At 52.5% G+C, this 17,330-nt stretch overlaps 8 protein-coding genes across 8 annotated transcripts; 4 read left to right on the forward strand and 4 right to left on the reverse strand.

The window, feature by feature from the left end:
• Positions 1-1,728: 1,728 nt before the first annotated feature.
• Positions 1,729-2,866, forward strand: PG998_000883 (putative RNA binding protein Rpf2 involved in ribosome biogenesis; the record flags this gene model as incomplete). The annotated part of the gene is made up of 4 exons (XM_066867701.1): positions 1,729-1,742; positions 1,795-1,885; positions 1,959-2,194; positions 2,254-2,866. The coding sequence occupies 4 exons, from the start codon at positions 1,729-1,731 to the stop codon at positions 2,864-2,866; spliced, it is 954 nt and encodes a 317-aa protein (XP_066736116.1).
• Positions 2,867-3,518: 652 nt separating this feature from the next.
• PG998_000884 (DSC E3 ubiquitin ligase complex subunit 4) lies at positions 3,519-4,721 on the forward strand (the record flags this gene model as incomplete). Its single annotated transcript, XM_066867702.1, has 3 exons — positions 3,519-3,790; positions 3,846-4,480; positions 4,540-4,721. 3 exons carry the CDS (start codon positions 3,519-3,521, stop codon positions 4,719-4,721), a joined length of 1,089 nt encoding a protein of 362 aa, XP_066736117.1.
• Positions 4,722-4,797: 76 nt separating this feature from the next.
• Positions 4,798-6,015, reverse strand: PG998_000885 (RNA exonuclease 3; the record flags this gene model as incomplete). The annotated part of the gene is made up of 1 exon (XM_066867703.1): positions 4,798-6,015. The coding sequence occupies one exon, from the start codon at positions 6,013-6,015 to the stop codon at positions 4,798-4,800; it is 1,218 nt and encodes a 405-aa protein (XP_066736118.1).
• A 670-nt stretch (positions 6,016-6,685) lies between these two features.
• Positions 6,686-7,511, forward strand: PG998_000886 (preprotein translocase subunit Sec66; the record flags this gene model as incomplete). Its single annotated transcript, XM_066867704.1, has 3 exons — positions 6,686-6,791; positions 6,860-7,155; positions 7,224-7,511. 3 exons carry the CDS (start codon positions 6,686-6,688, stop codon positions 7,509-7,511), a joined length of 690 nt encoding a protein of 229 aa, XP_066736119.1.
• Positions 7,512-7,884: 373 nt separating this feature from the next.
• Positions 7,885-8,604, reverse strand: PG998_000887 (uncharacterized protein; the record flags this gene model as incomplete). Its single annotated transcript, XM_066867705.1, has 1 exon — positions 7,885-8,604. The coding sequence occupies one exon, from the start codon at positions 8,602-8,604 to the stop codon at positions 7,885-7,887; it is 720 nt and encodes a 239-aa protein (XP_066736120.1).
• Positions 8,605-9,469: 865 nt separating this feature from the next.
• On the reverse strand, positions 9,470-11,889 carry PG998_000888 (uncharacterized protein; the record flags this gene model as incomplete). Its single annotated transcript, XM_066867706.1, has 6 exons — positions 9,470-10,600; positions 10,663-10,936; positions 10,991-11,130; positions 11,189-11,497; positions 11,556-11,777; positions 11,839-11,889. 6 exons carry the CDS (start codon positions 11,887-11,889, stop codon positions 9,470-9,472), a joined length of 2,127 nt encoding a protein of 708 aa, XP_066736121.1.
• Positions 11,890-12,476: 587 nt separating this feature from the next.
• PG998_000889 (uncharacterized protein) lies at positions 12,477-14,915 on the forward strand (the record flags this gene model as incomplete). Its single annotated transcript, XM_066867707.1, has 1 exon — positions 12,477-14,915. The coding sequence occupies one exon, from the start codon at positions 12,477-12,479 to the stop codon at positions 14,913-14,915; it is 2,439 nt and encodes an 812-aa protein (XP_066736122.1).
• Positions 14,916-15,115: 200 nt separating this feature from the next.
• On the reverse strand, positions 15,116-16,090 carry PG998_000890 (uncharacterized protein; the record flags this gene model as incomplete). Its single annotated transcript, XM_066867708.1, has 1 exon — positions 15,116-16,090. One exon carries the CDS (start codon positions 16,088-16,090, stop codon positions 15,116-15,118), a length of 975 nt encoding a protein of 324 aa, XP_066736123.1.
• Positions 16,091-17,330: the final 1,240 nt, after the last annotated feature.

Consider the following 17,330-nt stretch of genomic DNA (forward strand, 5'->3'; position numbering starts at 1 on the left):
TGAGAAGGAATGCGAGCGGCGGGACGAGAGCGTCGACTCAACGGCTGGGGGAGCCGTCACAAAGACAATAGGCCCACTCATATCATGACTGGTTTAATATGGGAGGTGCAGATGGGTCTAAAGCTAACCTTGACTTGACCCGAGATAGACAGACGGATGGGCGAGCTGAGCTGATTTTTTGGAATCTAGTATTTTTGGTAGTACCAGCACACTCCCAGCAAGCTATTGACAAGTAGGTTGTCAACGGCAATGCTAACCTTCCATTGACTGCCAGACGGGAAGGATGGCGAGGGGTTGGTTTTGGGTTCGGTTTCGATGTTTTACAGAAGCTTGCTTTGGACGCTTTTCGACACCGGACCAAGATATTTAAGGATAAGGAGCTCCTCGCATGCCCGGACTCATTTGAGAAGAAGAGATCACTGTTGTGATCTTGTGTATGATGGATACGGATACTTTTCCCTTCCCCCAAGCAACGAAGAAAAAAGAAGACAAAGAAACACGAGCGAGTGTAAGAGGCTCGAAAGCTCGGAACGACTTGTGGACGGGGCGAACAACAGAGGCGCGAGGCGCAGATGCTAGCACAAACTTAAGGGAAAAAAGGTGGTGGTGTTTCAAGTTACTAAGAATATTGATTGGGATCGGTTGGTGTGCTAGATGACCGACATTTCTTTACTTTATGACCTCCAAGTCGGAAATGACGCGCTAGGTTAAGGCCGGACATGGAGAGTCATGTTAGGTTTACGGCGTGCATGTACTGTAGATAGAAATAGAAATAGAAATAGATCGATCAGAGAGGATTGGTTGATTGATTTGATTCCGTCGGTCCCCAAGTCCCCTACTTGATACTGCATATGTACATACATACAAACGTAACGGCGACGGGGGTCCATTGGCTAACTGATCAGATAGATGCCTGCCTGCCTGGGTTGGACGACCTGACGAACTGACGGGCTCGGCTTGGGTAACCTAGCATAGTAACTTAGCATACCATACCAGCAAGGGGAGGGGAGATACGTACCCACCCGACCAATTCGATGGTGTGTTGGACGGATTCTACGACAGCGCAATTAGCACATTGGCACACTGGCCCCCTCCGAGCCTTCTTCATAACACACAATTGCCCATATCGCGGCCGCGGCGCCTCGGGGCTGCCCTTATGGAGTGCCGGATGCCGGACGAGGGATGCCATCGACCCTTAGACATTCAACATCTACATAAAAGGCACCCACATCGCCAAGCATTGCTGGGGGCTGACACGCCTGCAAGGGATTGATTGGTCTGGTCGAAAACGTCACCGAAAAGACCATATGGATGTATGTACAACTCTACCGTCTGGCGATTGCCTCGATACATATGCGTAGGCCAATCATGGGCCCCAAAAAGGTCCGAATAGGAAGTGCATATGGTGTGAGGTAGGCTTCCCGGGCCCCATTTGATCAAGTCAAGTGATGAGTGGTCTCTGGTAGGTGATGTTCTGGAGGAGCCTTTGAACTCGCTACTTTGGCTACTCGATACACAACCGACCTGGAACCTGGACCCACCCAGCTATCGAAACGGTACCCGTCAAGCCGTACCTATGGCCTGTTTTTTGCCGTCCTACTCCGCTTAAATTTTCAGGATAGCGCCCCTCCAGTGCAATTCCATGCTTGACGCAGCAGCGCAGGCATCGACAACTCCAACCAAGGTCAACAACCATCTAAATAGCCATTCCGAAGCCGTTCCGTTGCAATGCTTCGACAGGTGTTAGTCTCTCAGCGCGCAATGGTTATCGCAGACTTACTAACATGGACACAGAAAACCGCGCAATGCGCGTTCGAAGCGAGCCCTGGAGAAGCGAGCGCCCAAAGTCGTGGAAAACCCAAAGACTGCTCTTTTCCTTCGATATGTAAGCCATCTACCAGCAACCACTTCCAAGCATGTGATATGGGTGGTTCATTTGGGCTCACACACAAGTACAGACAAGCTGCTCGGAAGTTTGCCAGAATGCGCTCGGCGACCTTTATGCGCTGCGCGTGCCTCTCGCCAAGCGCTTCACCAAGAAGAACGACATCCATCCCTTCACAGATCCGGCCAGTCTGGAGTTCTTCTCGGAACGAAATGACTGCAGCATGTTTGTCTTTGCTTCGAGCTCCAAGAAGCGGCCTCATACTTTGACCGTGGGAAGGACTTTTGGCCACAAGATCCTTGACATGATGTACGTTTGGCTGTCTCCAATCCATTCCACCACCGACTAACTCGAGTGTCTGTTCCTAGTGAGCTGTCTCTTGATCCTCAAACTTACCGACAGATCTCGCAATTCAAGACGCGAAAACCTGCTGTTGGCTTGCGGCCCATGCTGGTCTTCTCGGGCACTGCGTTCGACTCGCCGACGGCCAACGAATATACCCTGGCAAAGAGCATGCTTACCGAGCTGTTTACGGGAGATACCTCGGGAGACAAGATCGATGTCGAGGGCCTGCAGTATTTGATCAACATTTCGGCCGAGGAGCCAGCTGGAGACGAGGTGAAGCCGGCCATTCACGTGCGCGCGTACATGATCAGCACGAAAAGGAGCGGCCACACGGTTCCCCGAGTAGAGGTGGAGGAGGTTGGACCCCGCATGGACTTCCGACCCGGCCGTATCCAGGAGCCCCAGGAGGACATGTGGAAGGAGGCCCTCAGGAAGCCCAAGACTGGCGAGGAGCGGACCAAGAAGAACGTCACCACCGACTTGATGGGTGATAAGCTGGGCAGAATCCATCTGGGCAGGCAAGATCTTGGTGATCTCCAGACCAGAAAGATGAAGGGTCTCAAGAGGAGCCGCGATATGCAGGACGAAGAGACGGAGACGCCCGAGGATGACACAGCGAAGAAGAGCAGGAAATAAAGCAACTCGGAGCCGGGTTGGGATAATGATCATGGCGTTCAGGCGTACGATACATTGAAAAGTCTCTGGAGCTAGTGGCATCGGCATCCTGCGACAGCATGCTGCAGTTATGTATCTATTAGAAAAATACGAAGTCGCCTGCAGCGCTATCTGTACGAGAACTAAACGTCATGGGCAGAAAGCGTAGTATATTTCGTGATGGTTGCGAGTGTGAAGACAGTTATTTTCCGTCGCAGATGCTCAGGTACCTCGCACGGTCGGTACTTGGACGGTGCGTTCACAAGGGGCTCCGTACGGGAAGACGGGTTGCATAACTAAAAGTGGCTCTTTACAGCAAGTACTGCACCGAGGCCGAGCTCATGGCGATTTGCACTGGGCAGGCGCTGGGCACTGTGTGAGTGTTAGGACAAGACGCCTAAGCCAACTCGGGTTGGTACCCAGGGTCCATCAACCACCACCGACATCGAACCTCCAACCGTACGTGTATGTGAACAGGCGGCTCAACGGGTGTGCTGCACCAACCCTCCAATTATCCAGTCCCTGCTCGCCATCGCACCACAGCATCCTTTGCGACAGCACTTCACATCTCGGGAGCAGCATGTGAGGTCACACTCACAACTAGCGGCTTTTCATCATCAAATGTGGTGGAGCTATGAACCATGATCCCACCCCAACATCGCTGGCGGCATCTCACCCGACTCTCCCCCGTCGCGACGACGAGGCAGCCGCCGCTCCCTCCTCCAGCCTTGGCGACGACGGCGGCAGGCAGAGCGATGTCCCAACACCGGATACCGCCAGCCGGCGCTCCTCGCTGTCCAAGAAGGCCAAAGACGGCCTTGGCAAGAAGCTTGCCTTCCTGACACACTTGCTCGGCTGCTTGGATACCCTCATCTACGCCGAGCTGTGTACATTATACTACATGGAGTACGTCGTTCTGCTGCATATGCATAAGGGAGTGTCTAACTTGGCATGTTTGCAGGTGTTCCTTCTTCCGGCTGTTCCTTCGGTGGCTACCGCAATGGACCTACTTGACCCCCAAGCCCGAAAACATCATCTTCCTCCTCCCCAACTACCAGGTCAGCGCCATCGTCGGGCCGAACCTCCTCTGCATGTTCCTGCATATAGCGACCTCGTTGCCCCAGGCCAGCGAGGCGTCGAGGGGCTACCTCCACGGCGGAGTTTTGGTTGACTTCGTGGGTCAAAGACCTCCAACATCGAAATTCACATTGATATTGCTGGACGTTGTCCTGCTATGCTTGCAATGTGTCATGCTGTCCGTCAATATGGAGCGGGACAAAGTGCGCAAAATTATAAAGCCCCCGCGGAGCAGTACGAGCAATGGACGGGCAGGGGTCAGCGCGCGACCTACCACGAACCAGGATCACGACGCAGAGGAGCGCGGCGTTCATAGGGCTGCGCCCGCCGCGGGCCGCCCAATGGGGGACGGTACGGCAAGAGCGCCGACAGCGGGTGCTACAGGCAGTTATGAAGAACAAACAACAGAAGCCGGAAATATGACATCACAGGATCAGAACAGTAGCTACGAAGAGCTCGGCGATGTACTGAACTCGGGGAACGCGACATTGGCCGAATTTCATGTGCGGGATGCCCTTCGTACGTCCTGGAGTGACCGGCTAAACACACCAGAAAGCGGTGCCGCATTCGCATTGCAGGTAAGTACTCCATATCGCGGTTGGCAGCTGGCCAGCGACGGGTCGTCCCGTCCTCGTCTTCGTCTCTTCGTTCAAAGACTAACCTCTGGTCGGCGCAGAACGTGGGATATAATGCTACTCTTGCCGCCTTGGCAGCGCAAAGAAATGCGAGGCGGGCTACTGCCCGAGCCAACCGTACATGATAGTTGTAAATCAAAGAATCAAAGTCCACGTCCGACTCCTTGCCAGAAAATTGTGATTATTGTTAAGCTGTCTACGCTACGCTACCTTTCTTCCAACGTTGCCTACACCTGTCCCCTTCACCGAGACTATGATGTCACCCGTGTCGTCGTCTTCCACCTCCCTCATGCCCCAACTACTTGCACCAAAGGATTTGAGGTCTCTTGCCAGCTCGATGGTCTCCTCGGTACCAATGACGTCTCTGCCTAGTCGCAGTCTGCCAACATCCTCCGAGCCCATGGCCATCAGGGTCAAGACGGTGCTCGAGGCGGCAAAACTGGTGCATCCTCCTTTCTGTATTGTCTCGAGTAGTTGATAGGCACACCTCTTGCCAATATCCTCTGGGACCACCCCACCCTCGGAGGGCGCGACGACGTCGGCAGAGTAGAATACGCCTGCCGCACTCGATTCGGCTACCAGGCTCATGCCAAAGCCTATGCCGATCCTCCTCTTTCCAGCCGTCTTCTCTGTTCCTTGGGTGGACGGCGCCTGGTCATACTGGGCGGCTACGTGAATATCGGAGACTAGAGGGTTCAAGACCTCCCTTGCGGAATGTATCATGCGGTTGTTGTTGCTAGCCGAAACGCCGGTCGCGTAGGCCACACCACGTATCCTCCGTATCCTTCCAGGGCTGCGGTTGAGATGTAGCGTCTTGGGTAGGCGGACCTGGCTAGCAAATCTTAACTCGACAATGCCGGCGCCTCCAACCCCCTTGAAGCCAGGACATGAGCGCTGCAAGACGCGCAGCTCGATGCGCATGGCCGGGATGCCGAAGAGGTCGTAAAGGGGGAGGATGGCGGTTCGGAAAGAGTCGATGGACAGGTCGCCCGTCTCGGTGGCGGAGGTAATGACGCCCGGGCCGGTGAAGCGCACGTTCATGTGGGATTTGGAGAAGGGGGCGAGCAAACATAGAGGGGTCAGGAAGTACGTGAGGCCGCGGGTGCAGTTGGCAGGCAGCTGGTGTTCGATGACGTTGCCCTCGCCGGCGCCAAAACCTGGGGCGGCACCGGTGATCAGGCCGGGCTGGTATGTTATGGCGGTACCGGTGTAGGAGATCTGCATCGAGGAGCCATTTGTGACGGCCTCGAGAAGGCGGAGGAAGGAGACCTCATGCGAGGCCAAGCCCGGATTGGTGGGCGAGGATGACCGGATTTTGGAGATGTGCACGGGACGGCCGGTGAGGGTGGACAAGACGAGACGCTGGGTGAAATGTCTGTGGCCGGTGAAGCGCAGAAACTCGGGTTTTCTTTCCGACATGGCGAATGATACGAGCAGACAAGAAGTAGCCGGTGTTCGGCAGTGGTCCCTCTGCGAAGTTAGAAATCAGAAATGCGCTGTGGTAGTGAAGCCGGCGTCTCTCCCTCTGGTTGAGATTCAATTGCTGCGCGACGGCAGAATACTTGAAAATTTAAGCGGTGAGAAGGCGCTTGCGGTTTTTGCGCTGGGCGGCTGGGCGGCTGGGCGGCTGGGCGGCTGAGGGCGCGCGGTGGATGTCGGCTAGATACTGCGGCAGTAGGCTCGAGGTACTTAGCGACTAGTGGAGCGGCACCCGTCCTGGCGCAAGCTGGTACCTGCCAATCCTCCGACCAATACCCAGCAGCCAGCAGCAGCCAGCAGCAGCCAGTAAGCAGCGCGCTGCTCCTCCTCAGAGGTCAGGCCCAAAGTAAACGCTAGGTGGCTTTTGAAAAGTGTCAAGATCGCACCCAAGCCGTGCTTCAAATTATTTCTTAGGACGGCCTGACGACACCACCCCCCCAACCCACCACTCTTCCCCATCCAACGACCGTGTCGTCGCGTCACTGCCAAACCCGGACTTCCACACTCTTTCCAACCCGTACTCTGCCGCATTGAAGAGGAAAAGAGAAAGAGAGAGAGAGAGAGAAACTCGCACATCCACCTTTACGACGCCTGCACGCAGTCCGGCATAATGTTCGACGTAGACTGGTGGAGCCTGGCCCTGCCATTTGGCTATATCTTCGTCCTCGGGAGTTCGTTATACGTATTCTCGACAATCTACAGGAAACGCAAGGCTGGTGAGTCGCACGCACTCCGGCCCCTGATTCTACACCCACGACTTACTAACACATCTGGCCTTCCATAGCCGAGTCGGCGAACCTCGCACCTTGGTTCCCCGCACACCTGCAGAAAGAGGTTTACTCGACATTGCTGGAACTCGATGCAGACAAGGACCGCAAGACCAAGGTCCCCGAGAGTGTCGTCCGCGCCGCCCTCCTCAGGCGCGCCGTCGAAGATATCGCCCGCATCATCCAAGTTCGCCAGGCCAAGCAGGCTTTAAACACCTTGTTGCAGAGGGGCAGCGTTGGCGAGGACCTGAACCAACGCTTCCAGCGTGCCGAGAAGGAGATTGAGGAGGAGTTGAAGGACGTCGTCATGGAGGTCCGTTGGCCCACCACCCTACGTCTTCACAAATCACACAAAGACCCTTCTGACTGACCCGTTCTCAGGCCAATGCTCTCGCGCCCGGCTGGGGCCAGACCATATTCCAATCCGCAAACGAGATCGCCGCTAACACAGTGCTACGAAACCGACTCGACGAAATCCAGAACAAGTCTGCTGCCGAGAAGGAGTGGTGGGACAAGCGACGCGAAACCATTCAGACCGAGTTCATGAAGGAGCTGGAAGAGGAGCCGGCAAAGGGTAGCACCAAGGTCAGCAGCGACGACGATGCTGTACTGGTCGACTCGACCACCCCGGTTACTACCCCGAGCAAGAAGAAGAAGGGCAAGAAATAAGATCGACATGTAATCTTAATGTCTTGGGCGAGTGTTTGTTGTGCAGGCCGGCTTCGCTCTGCATCACGTTTGGCGTTCAGGCAGTGGAGGACGGAATCCCCCACTATGGGCTGTTGCAATGGAGCAGGGGTCTTGTTCCTCGTGGATGCTTTCTATGGGCCGTTGCTGTGAATACTACGCGTGAAAACAAAGTCTTATTAAGTGAGGTAAAGGCCCAGTGAGAAATATAGATCCCATCTGCATACGAGTGGCTGTGGGAAAGCGAGGGCATAGAAGTGAACAGGTATCTATCTGTCAAATATGCGGTGCAGTGTTTTATACTAAAAAGAACTTTGAAGAATGCACACCCCTTCCGGGCTCTCTTTCTCTCCCACTACCACGGCAGTTTCCGCCTCCCCATCTCATCCTCATCTCTCCACCTCGCTTGCCTGGCCTCCTCCAGCAGCTGTTCTTCCGATTTGCAGGCCACGGGAGTCTCGCAGCCCCGTAGCCCGATGAACTTGCCAATCTTGCGCCGCTTCTCCTCGAGCGGCATGGATGGACTCCAGACGACGGGGCACGGGTAGTGGCGGGTCCAGACGCAGGGCGTGCGCTGGTGGTAGAAGGACGCCAGCGACTCAAGCTCATGGTCCGTAAGGAGCCAGAAATTCAGCAGCGTCGCCGGAAACCGCGGGTGCACGTCCCCGGTCGTGAGCTGCACCAGGGGCGCGAGGGGGAGCGCCATCTGCCGCACCTTTTCCCGGAAGGCTGTGTTCTCGGCGGCGCGCCTTGAGGTAAGGGTTGGTGGCGGTGTCGGCCTCGACGATAGGATGTTTGTGGCGGCCTCATGATGGCACCCCTGAATGCAAGGACTACTACCGTTATTCATCTGGGCCCGGTTTGCTACTGGAGACGGCGGCATCATGTCGGATGTGTTGATGGGCGAGATGGGCATTGATTCGCTGTCTATGTCCATGTCCATGTCCAGGTCGAACGAGGACGTGGAGGACGGCAGCGAAGATGTGGAGAACTGGCTTTCCGTTGGCGAATACATTGTAGAGGGCGACGACGGGAAGTCCGTGTCCATGGGGCTCGAATGTTGTGTATTATCCATGGTGATATCCGTCGGCGACGTGGGATATGAGGGGGATGGCGGAAGATGTGTGTGCTCAAAGGGCATTTTAGCTTGGGGCCGAAGGGACCTAGAGGGAGGAATCTCAGATACTGGATTTGCTGTTATATCCTGGCCGAAACCCGACTGACTGTGGTTCCGAGTGAGTTGGTGTGAGTATGTGTGTGGTGGTGTGGTTTATTGTTCTTTGTTTGCGCGCCTATGATTGGTTCTGCCGTCTTTTCGTTGTAAGACTTCCGGATGCGGCAAGTAGATGTGTATACCTCAGGGCTGCAGGGAATGGAACTAGTGACTGGACTGGCTGGTCAAGAAAATCAAATATAAAGTGCGTCTCTCCTTAAACAGGGCGAAGATGTCGTAGTAGTATGTTTCAACACCCTTCCGGTAAAGTAAGTAAGCAAGCCAACGACGATGCTAATTACCCGTGTGGAGGGATCGACTAGGTCCGCCGAAGCCGCTCAGCAGCTGAAAAGTAGTATATATATAAGGACTGGAATGGGCGCTTTGCGAGGGAGCTCCTGGTGTTCCGGGAAATACTTCGCAGGCTTGGGCAGGACCTGGGAGGAATCAACTCGAAGCCACCGGGCAGGCGTAGCCATCTTCTTGTACAGGCCCATCCTCATTGTTGGTCGCCTTGTTGCGCCTGTTTCGGCCTTTCTTTCTATTTAGGCTTCTTTATACCTACTGAACTGCGGCGAGCCTCTCGAGCTTTGTTCAGGTGCTCGTGGCTCTTTGTGTGGCGGGCCTTTGACCCCCGATCTTCCAGGGATTCTAGGTCTTGTGTCCGCCTGGGGAGGCTTTATCAACCGCCTTTACGTCCTCTGTCGATCCCCGACTCTTTACTCCTCTAGAGCCACGCAAGCTTAGCAATGTGATCCACCTTCTTTCTACTAGGCTTCACAAAGCCCAAGACTCTCATTTCGGATATAGCACGATAGAACAACACGAGCGCCGTTCGCTCATCGAGGCCATCAACCTCGTCTTCGCCGACGATACCGTAGAAGGCAGTCCATAGGTCCGCAACGTTTATAAGGGACCCCGTCTCGAGATACAGATGGTGCAGAATGGCCGTCGCCGGAAGCGTAGGCATGATCTGGTCCTTGGACGAGTCGCAACAAGAACACGCCAGGTAGTCATGTGGCCGCTGTAATGCCCGCTGGACGACGGCTCGTGGCCGCGGCAGGAAAACCTCGCGATGCGGCGTCTTGAAGTCGTAGAGCCAGGCCTCATGCAGCCAGACATCCTCCGCGCGGGCACACTTCAAGATGACCTGCAGGTGTTCGATGGTCTTGTCCACCAACTTGGTGTATGCCTTGTCCTGTTGAGTAAGAGTGGCGGCATCCTGGCTCAACTGTACCTTTTGCGCAATAACCGTCGTCCGCATGATTTTGTGTTGTCCGCTATATTCACTTCGCAAAGTAGACCCGGCATCCTCGGCCTCCCGACAAAGGGTCTGGATGCCTGCGACGACTTCGGCTAGCAGCGTCACACTTGGGTCACTGTCGCCTTCGCATCCCTCGAGACCCGCTTGGCTGTCGCCGTCTTTGATAACGGCCACCATCTGGTTGAGAAGCGACATCATCTCGACCGGGTCCATCCGTTTTGTCGAGCTCACAAATTCGGACAGTTGGTCTTCCCCGCCCACACCTTGGGAGAGTAGGTCCACGTAAAGTTGGGTGAACTTGGAGTCGTGCCCTGGATGGCACATCAGAAGCTTGAGTGTTCGCAGCGAGTGTCGAATCCAGCTGCGTGATAACTTAAGCTGCTCTCGCACTTGGCAGGCGAGATAGTTGTCGTTTTCCAGGAGTGATCGAACATGGCCTAGCGCCTTGTCCTGCAAGCTTGTCTCGACGTGGTCCCGGAATGAGCTCATCGACCGAACCACCTCGAGATGCTCTGCCTGTAGTGCGACCTGGTCCGCGTTGTCTGCCAACAGTACGCTGAATGGATTGGTGTAAAAGTGGCACATGTATGCATACTAAGAAACTGGTTAGGTTCAAGGTCGTATAGTGTGCAGGACGAGGCTGTCCGCCAGCTTACCTTGAGAGAGCTCACAAACACCGGAATGCCGGCAGCCTGGTCGCGTTGCCGGCTCAGGATCATCTGAAGGGACGCGGGGCCTATGCGCAGCGGCGCATCGACGTGCGCAACGGCAGTCTTGAAGATCTTCTCCACAATGGTATCTGCTTGCTCCACGTCAAACTGGCGACCGCGGAGCAGCTGGCAGGTGGACTTCAGCAGCCTAGCCTGGAACAAGTCGACTGACGTGGCCACTCCAAACAAAAGCTTGAAGGGAATCCGGTCAAGCCAGGAACTGGATGCTAGGTCAGTTCAGGGGCCATACACAGCATGACTAGGCTGGTCATACCTGAACAACAGAATAAGGTCTGTCAGTAGACCTGTCTCGAATGCTTCACTATCCTGGAAAGCCACGATGACGTGTGGCAGAGGATGGCGGATCAGATGGCTATGAAGGGCTTCAAGATCGTAGTTCAGGTACCGTTTCCCCTGTACGCAGCAAATCAGCATGGCGAAAGAGAGTTGGGTTGCGGACACGTGCGCATACGTCGTTATCAAGAGAAAGGTCCTGTTCCCCGCCGGAGTCTGAAGAGTTGGCCACCACATCGAGTATGATTTTCCTCAGAGCAGCCTTAAGATTAGAAGCATCCCCCGAACGCATGGAGACGACCTTTGCTTCAGCTCGGGTCTGGAGGCTGTCCGAGAGCTGTTGGAAAAGCAAGCTTTGTGAGGCCATGTTGGCTCCTGTGATGATTAGGGCCGAAGGAATGCGGGAAGGGGTTGTTTCCACTGTGCATTCTTTGACGAAGGCAGTTACAGCCTCCAATGTCGACTGGTTTGTTTCCCGAAGCACGCCCTGTAGCCGAGTTAGCCCAGAATAGTTCACGCACACATATGTATAAGACCAGACTAACATCAATTCTGTCTTGGACAGCGGACCATGATTTTAGAAAGGCCTCCTGACGAAGTTGAAGACACGCATTACTCTCCAAGCCGTTGAGAAGGGGTTGAAACTGATGGGCATGTTTCTCCTTGGGCTTTTGCGACTGGACATGATGCTTCTTAGAGAGCCTCCTGCGCTTGGCAGGTCTAGTTGAGGCAGGTGCTTCTGCTGCAGGATCAAAGACGTATGCAGCCTAGGTGATGTGTTTGTTAGATCTGACGGAAATTTGAGTAGTAGGTGTGGTGGGTGTATACTCGGTGTTCCTGGTCTCCAAGCACCTCGCCGATGGTCTCGGTATCTGCCATGTTGGGTGGTTGGTTGCAACGCGATGCCTCATGTGCTGAGCGCGACGCAGCAAGCAAAGGCTGTGGCTAGCGTGTCACGCAGCAAGCCAGGCGATGCATGCGCGGGGGGTGTATTGGAACCCAGCCGTTGTGCTATGGTTTACACTCTCGATTGAATATATCTTGGATGGAGAGAGAGAGAGAGAGAGAGAGAGAGAGAGAGAGAGAGAGAGAGAGAGAGAGGTAGAGAGAGGTAGGCAGGCAGGTGGTGTATATGTTGTTGTGTCTGTCCAGTCACGGGCCGCCAATCAATCAATCAATCAATTAGACGGCCGACGGCCGACCGCCGACCCTGGAGACGCTTCGGCAGGCGGCCACTTAATTGCTGGCCAATCGACCCTTACCAGGCACCGTCCGAAAAGGCAATTCACTAATGCAGCCTTTTAGCTGCGATTGTCTTATCGTAGCTTCAGTCGACACTTTCTGGATGTGCACATTCCACATTCGTCCGTTTCCTCCCACCCACCGTGGGTGACCGGAACAATTAGTTGATTGAATAAACATCTGACTGATTCCCTTCGTCGTCGTCCACCGGCACAGCAGCTCCCATGCCTCCGAAACTGCCCATGGTCGATCTGAGCTGTCCCAGTTTCGTCTGCAAATCCTGCCTTGCCACCCTCCGAAGGGCACCGCGTCATTCTGCCTGCGTTGCATTCGGCTTGCGAAAATCCTCGATCCAAGCCACCGGCCAACCCCCGCCCCACGCCTCCAGTACCGGCCGTCCTTCGCCAAATGCCCAACCCAACGATGACGCCGAGCGGCTACGAACTTTGAGGCGTCTAGGCCTCCTCAAGGATTCCGAAAAACCCGAGCCCGCCGTCAAAGTAAACTACTTCGAGGAAACAGAAGGCGGGAAGCTGCGCCGTCTGGAAGGCGAGGATGACTTCGCCAGCTCGCTCATGGATCCCGGCGGCGAGTTTGCCGGCCATCTCGACGAGATGGAGGAGGGTATGGAGAAGGTCAACACTTTTGCGAAGGCTCTTGAAAAGAGCGCCTTTGAGGCGTCAGCCGATGCGCCTGGCCACAAATCCTCCACGGGAGACGGCGAAACTGCATACGATACCTTGGCCGACATGCGGCTGATGGAGTCGTACATGCGCGACCAACAGTACGGCACCCAGTCTTCTAGGTTCATACTCATCAACGACGAGGCCGGCTACAAAGCTCGCCATTTGATCTTGCGCCTCAACGAGAGGCTGCAGAAGAGCGCAAAGTACCTCGACACCGGCAGTCTTGGGCCAAAGGAGCGCAACCGCCTTTGGAAGTGTTACTCGGACTCTAGACTGGTCCTTTGCGAAAACTGGAGTGGTGTGCCTCGCAACGCCTGGGAGGTGTTGTGGGATGTTCTTGCCGCAGATGTGCCGGACAATACGAACCGCATGGCTCGAATCTACACTCTGACCAAAGATATGAAAGCAGCAGGTGTCCTCACGAGTCCCAAGAGGCAACTCCTGGCCGTTGAGTCCATGTTCATGGAAGGCTGGAAGAAAGAGGCCATTGAAAATCACCGGAGATTGGCCGCATCCCTCGGAGCAAGCCCCAGTACTTCTATCGAGTTTTGGCAGCTGGGCTTGCGTATGTACTGCCAACTCGGCGATGTCGAACGCGCTGAACGCATTGCCAACATCATTCTGGACTCGCCGCAGAACAGCGATCCACGGTTCCTCGTCCCCCTCATCCGCGCCCACCTTGACCGCTCGAGTGAGAGCACGGACAAAGCATATGACGTCTATGAGCGCTTGAAATCACTATTGAGGGACAAGATTACCATCGACGACTACGACCAGGTCATCTCGTTGTTCTTGGCAGCCAACCAGACTGAACAAGCGCTGTGGATTTTCGTCGACATGATGACTTCGGGATCCATCCGGCTGAGAGGGAAATCTCGTATTCCCCTGGCTGTCGCCAATCCCTTCTTTATTGGCAAATGGATGAAAAGACTTATCGGGAACGGCGACTACCGTGGTGCACGAGATGTGCTTCTGCTGATGAAGAGCAGGGGGGTCACCCTAAGGCCAATCCAAGTAAACGGCTTGATAGGCGCTTGGTTGCGGTCTGGATTGGCTGAAAACTACAAGCACGCAGATGACATCGGCTGGGCCATGATCAACGCTCGACTCCAGTTTGTCCGGCAGCGGCGGGCCATGCAAGAAGTGAAAATACAAACTACCGGCCCAGGTTGGCCCTGTGCCACGCTGGAAACCTTCTCACTACTTGCCGAGAACTACCAAGCTCGAGGCTTGTACTCGAAGGTAGATGAGATATGGGATGCGTTCGCCCAGGCCGAGATTATCCCAAGCACATTCATGCTGAATCAGCTGCTCTGTTCCTTTATTGGGAGCGGCCGAGGCAGAGATGTGGCTAGCTGTTGGCAAAGCCTAAGCGCGGAATATCAAATTCCACCGGACCCTTGGGTTTTCACGGCACTTTGGCGAAGCGTGCCTATCAACAGGATCGGTGACCTACCTCGGGAGCAAATCAGCTCAGAGATTATAGCTTGTCGGAAGTTGTTTGCTGAGATGGTGCTGCATGTGCGTTCTTTTAACGGGGAGAATATCGACAGCAATCTAGCAAAATCTATCCTACACACCTTTCGAAAACTTGGTGACCCGATTGGGCTACTGGTGGCTTACAGGACACTGCGCGAGCTGTTTGGTTACTCGGATCCGGGGTCTCTTGTTTTTGAACTCCTGCTCGGGACAAACGATGTTGCAAAGGCCACAGCCCGGACCCCGCGAGCCAAGAAAAGACTCATGCTGGCTGTGTCGCAAGTTGAGAAGTACCTCGCTCATCGGCATGGAGAGTTGGTGGGTGCAGGACAGCTGGGCGCGAACGATGACATGACAGCGCAGATGAAGGCGGTAGAGATGGGAAACTTTCTTGACCTGCAGTTGGAAGCAGAAATCTCTGCGTTGCCCGATGCTGAGGGGCTTTTCGTGAAAGCAGCCAGCGAAATGGGCGTGTACAAGTCTGAACCTTCTGTATAATAGTTATAATCCGGTTTATAGACAATCACGACACATCTATGCTATCAGTTCTACATGTGTGGCTGCAGGAAAGGAATGTGTTGTTGTGAGAACATAGGCCAGTTTCAAGGCTAAAGGCGTCATCTCCCCCAACCCTTTCTAGACAACGCTCTACCTGGATCTACTTGCCTTGCAGTCTAGACGTGAGCCGATCACGTAGCTCAATCGTGGTCCTCCTCCGTAAGTCCTGGGCATCCGTCCATCTCCTTGTCTGCGTAGGAACATTTGCACCAAAAGCAGTATCGGTGCTGATCGCGTAGATATGTCACCACTCGTTGTAACTTGACATCTGGCTCTAACCCATTAAACCCCTCCAGCTCGGTATCTTCTTCCTCGAGATCTTCAAAGGGGGCCACGACTTGGTGAGACGTACCCATGGCTTGTCTCGTATCATCGTCGTCGTCGTCTTCTCCGTAGGTCGGTAGGTGAGACGATAGGCTCTGCTCCAGGTCATGCCTCGTGCGGCGGTCCCGTTCTGCTTCTTCACGCTGGCGTGCTAATCCCCTCCAGAGCACATTGATGCTCTTAAGAGGCCTGGTGGAGAGCGCGGGCGAATTCAATTTGTGCGGAACCTGGACTTCTTCCTCCAGCATCTCCGCCACCTTTTGTGCCGCGTAGACTTGCCTCTCTGCCCGTGCAGCCTCGCGCTCCTTCCGAACCCGGTCTCGGAACTCGCCTGCGTCGACGACCTTCGCCCGCTTTCCGTGAGAGGACAAGCCCTGCTGCTCGGCAGCCTCATCCACCTTGCGTTTGCGTTCCGCGTCAAGGCCAATGCCACTGCGGTCCTCCTTCATGCTGATGCGGATAGGCTCGGCGCTAGCGGCTGACGCGCCACCACTGCTCTCTTGCGCTCCGAGGGTGTTGCCCGCCACGAAACCCATCTTCTTCATCATGGCCAGGCCCTTGGACTTTTGCGCGGCATGTCCGGTAGGGTCCAAGAGCGATTTGGAGAGGGCATGGTCCCGGGCGGCAGCCTCATCCGCGGCGAGTTCGGCTTTTGACTTGGGTCGCCCTTTGATTTCAGCCTCGCGCCTCTGGCGCTGCTTTCGCTGTAGTGATGTCTCCTGTGCAGATTTTGTTGGCACATTGAAAACGTCCATAGACATATAGTCATCTAACTCATCTGTATCAGCCATTATGATGATGATAATGATAATGAATGTCAATTTGTCATCCGGACTAAGGCCTAAGCCTTATGTAGACATTATCTCTGTGATGATGATGATGATGTATATCAATTTATCGTCTAAGAACTAAGGCCTAAGCTTTATATAAATGTTATCTCCGTGCTACTATTATATTATACTAGTACGGTACCCTTCTTAATTAATTAATAATAATAGTAATATTATAAAAAAAGGATTATTTTTAATTTTTATATTTTTATATTAGTTTTAATAAAAATATTAATATTTAACATTATATAATTTAATATATATATAAAGATATATTAATTATTATAAATAAAGTTATAAATATAAATACTAATTAATAAGGTAGGTATCTTTCTAAATTATTATAATTCTATACTAATAATAAGTATTAATTATTTAATTAAGTTAGATCGTAATACTATCCCTCCCCTCTTTATTACTTTATCTTTAAAGTAGTTAATTATTATAAATACTTAATCCCGTTATTATAAAAGTATTTTATAAATCCCCTCTTTCTTTATTTCTATTATAATATATATTTATTATATTAAATTATATTAAAAAGTGTGGTATATTAAAGAAATTAAAAATTAAAAAGTCTTAAACTTATAACCTTTTTATTTAAATTATTTTTAAAAGCTTTATTAAGATACTTAACGGTTACTTTTATTATATTCGTTAAAATTTCTTATATAAAGTTTCTTTTAAATTTTTTTTATATTATAAAAAATATATTATAAATTATTAATTAAATTATAATATAGGGTTTTTAACTAAAATCCTATTAAAAGTAGTATCTTAATATTCTAAGTTAAAGGCGGAGATTAAAGAAGTAGAAGAGCATCGTCGTAAATTAAATACAAAAGTTTAATATTTATATATATAAAAGAAGATATAATTTAAGAAGATAATACGGGCTGTCTAGTATAGGATCTCTATTATTAAGGAATTAAAGTATATAAAGCGCGAAGAGGCGGAAAAAGAAGTTTATTATAAAGTAGCGGTTAAACCGGCTCTTATAGCAGCTTTTTCGCTACCTTTAAGCTTCGCTTTAAATTAAAGTAAGGTATATCTGGATATCTTATTAAAGCTGTCGCTATTAATTAAATTTAGCTTTATTTTATTTTAAACTTTTAAAGTTCTTTTATAATATTCTCTAGATATTTTTTAAATTTTTAAATATTATCCTCTAGTAGGTAGCCTTTTTTATTAAATAAGGTAT

Source organism: Apiospora kogelbergensis (genome assembly GCF_038363985.1).
Source record: "Apiospora kogelbergensis strain CBS 113332 chromosome Unknown utg000001l_segment0_segment0, whole genome shotgun sequence".
Taxonomy (NCBI): Eukaryota; Fungi; Ascomycota; class Sordariomycetes; order Amphisphaeriales; family Apiosporaceae; genus Apiospora; species Apiospora kogelbergensis.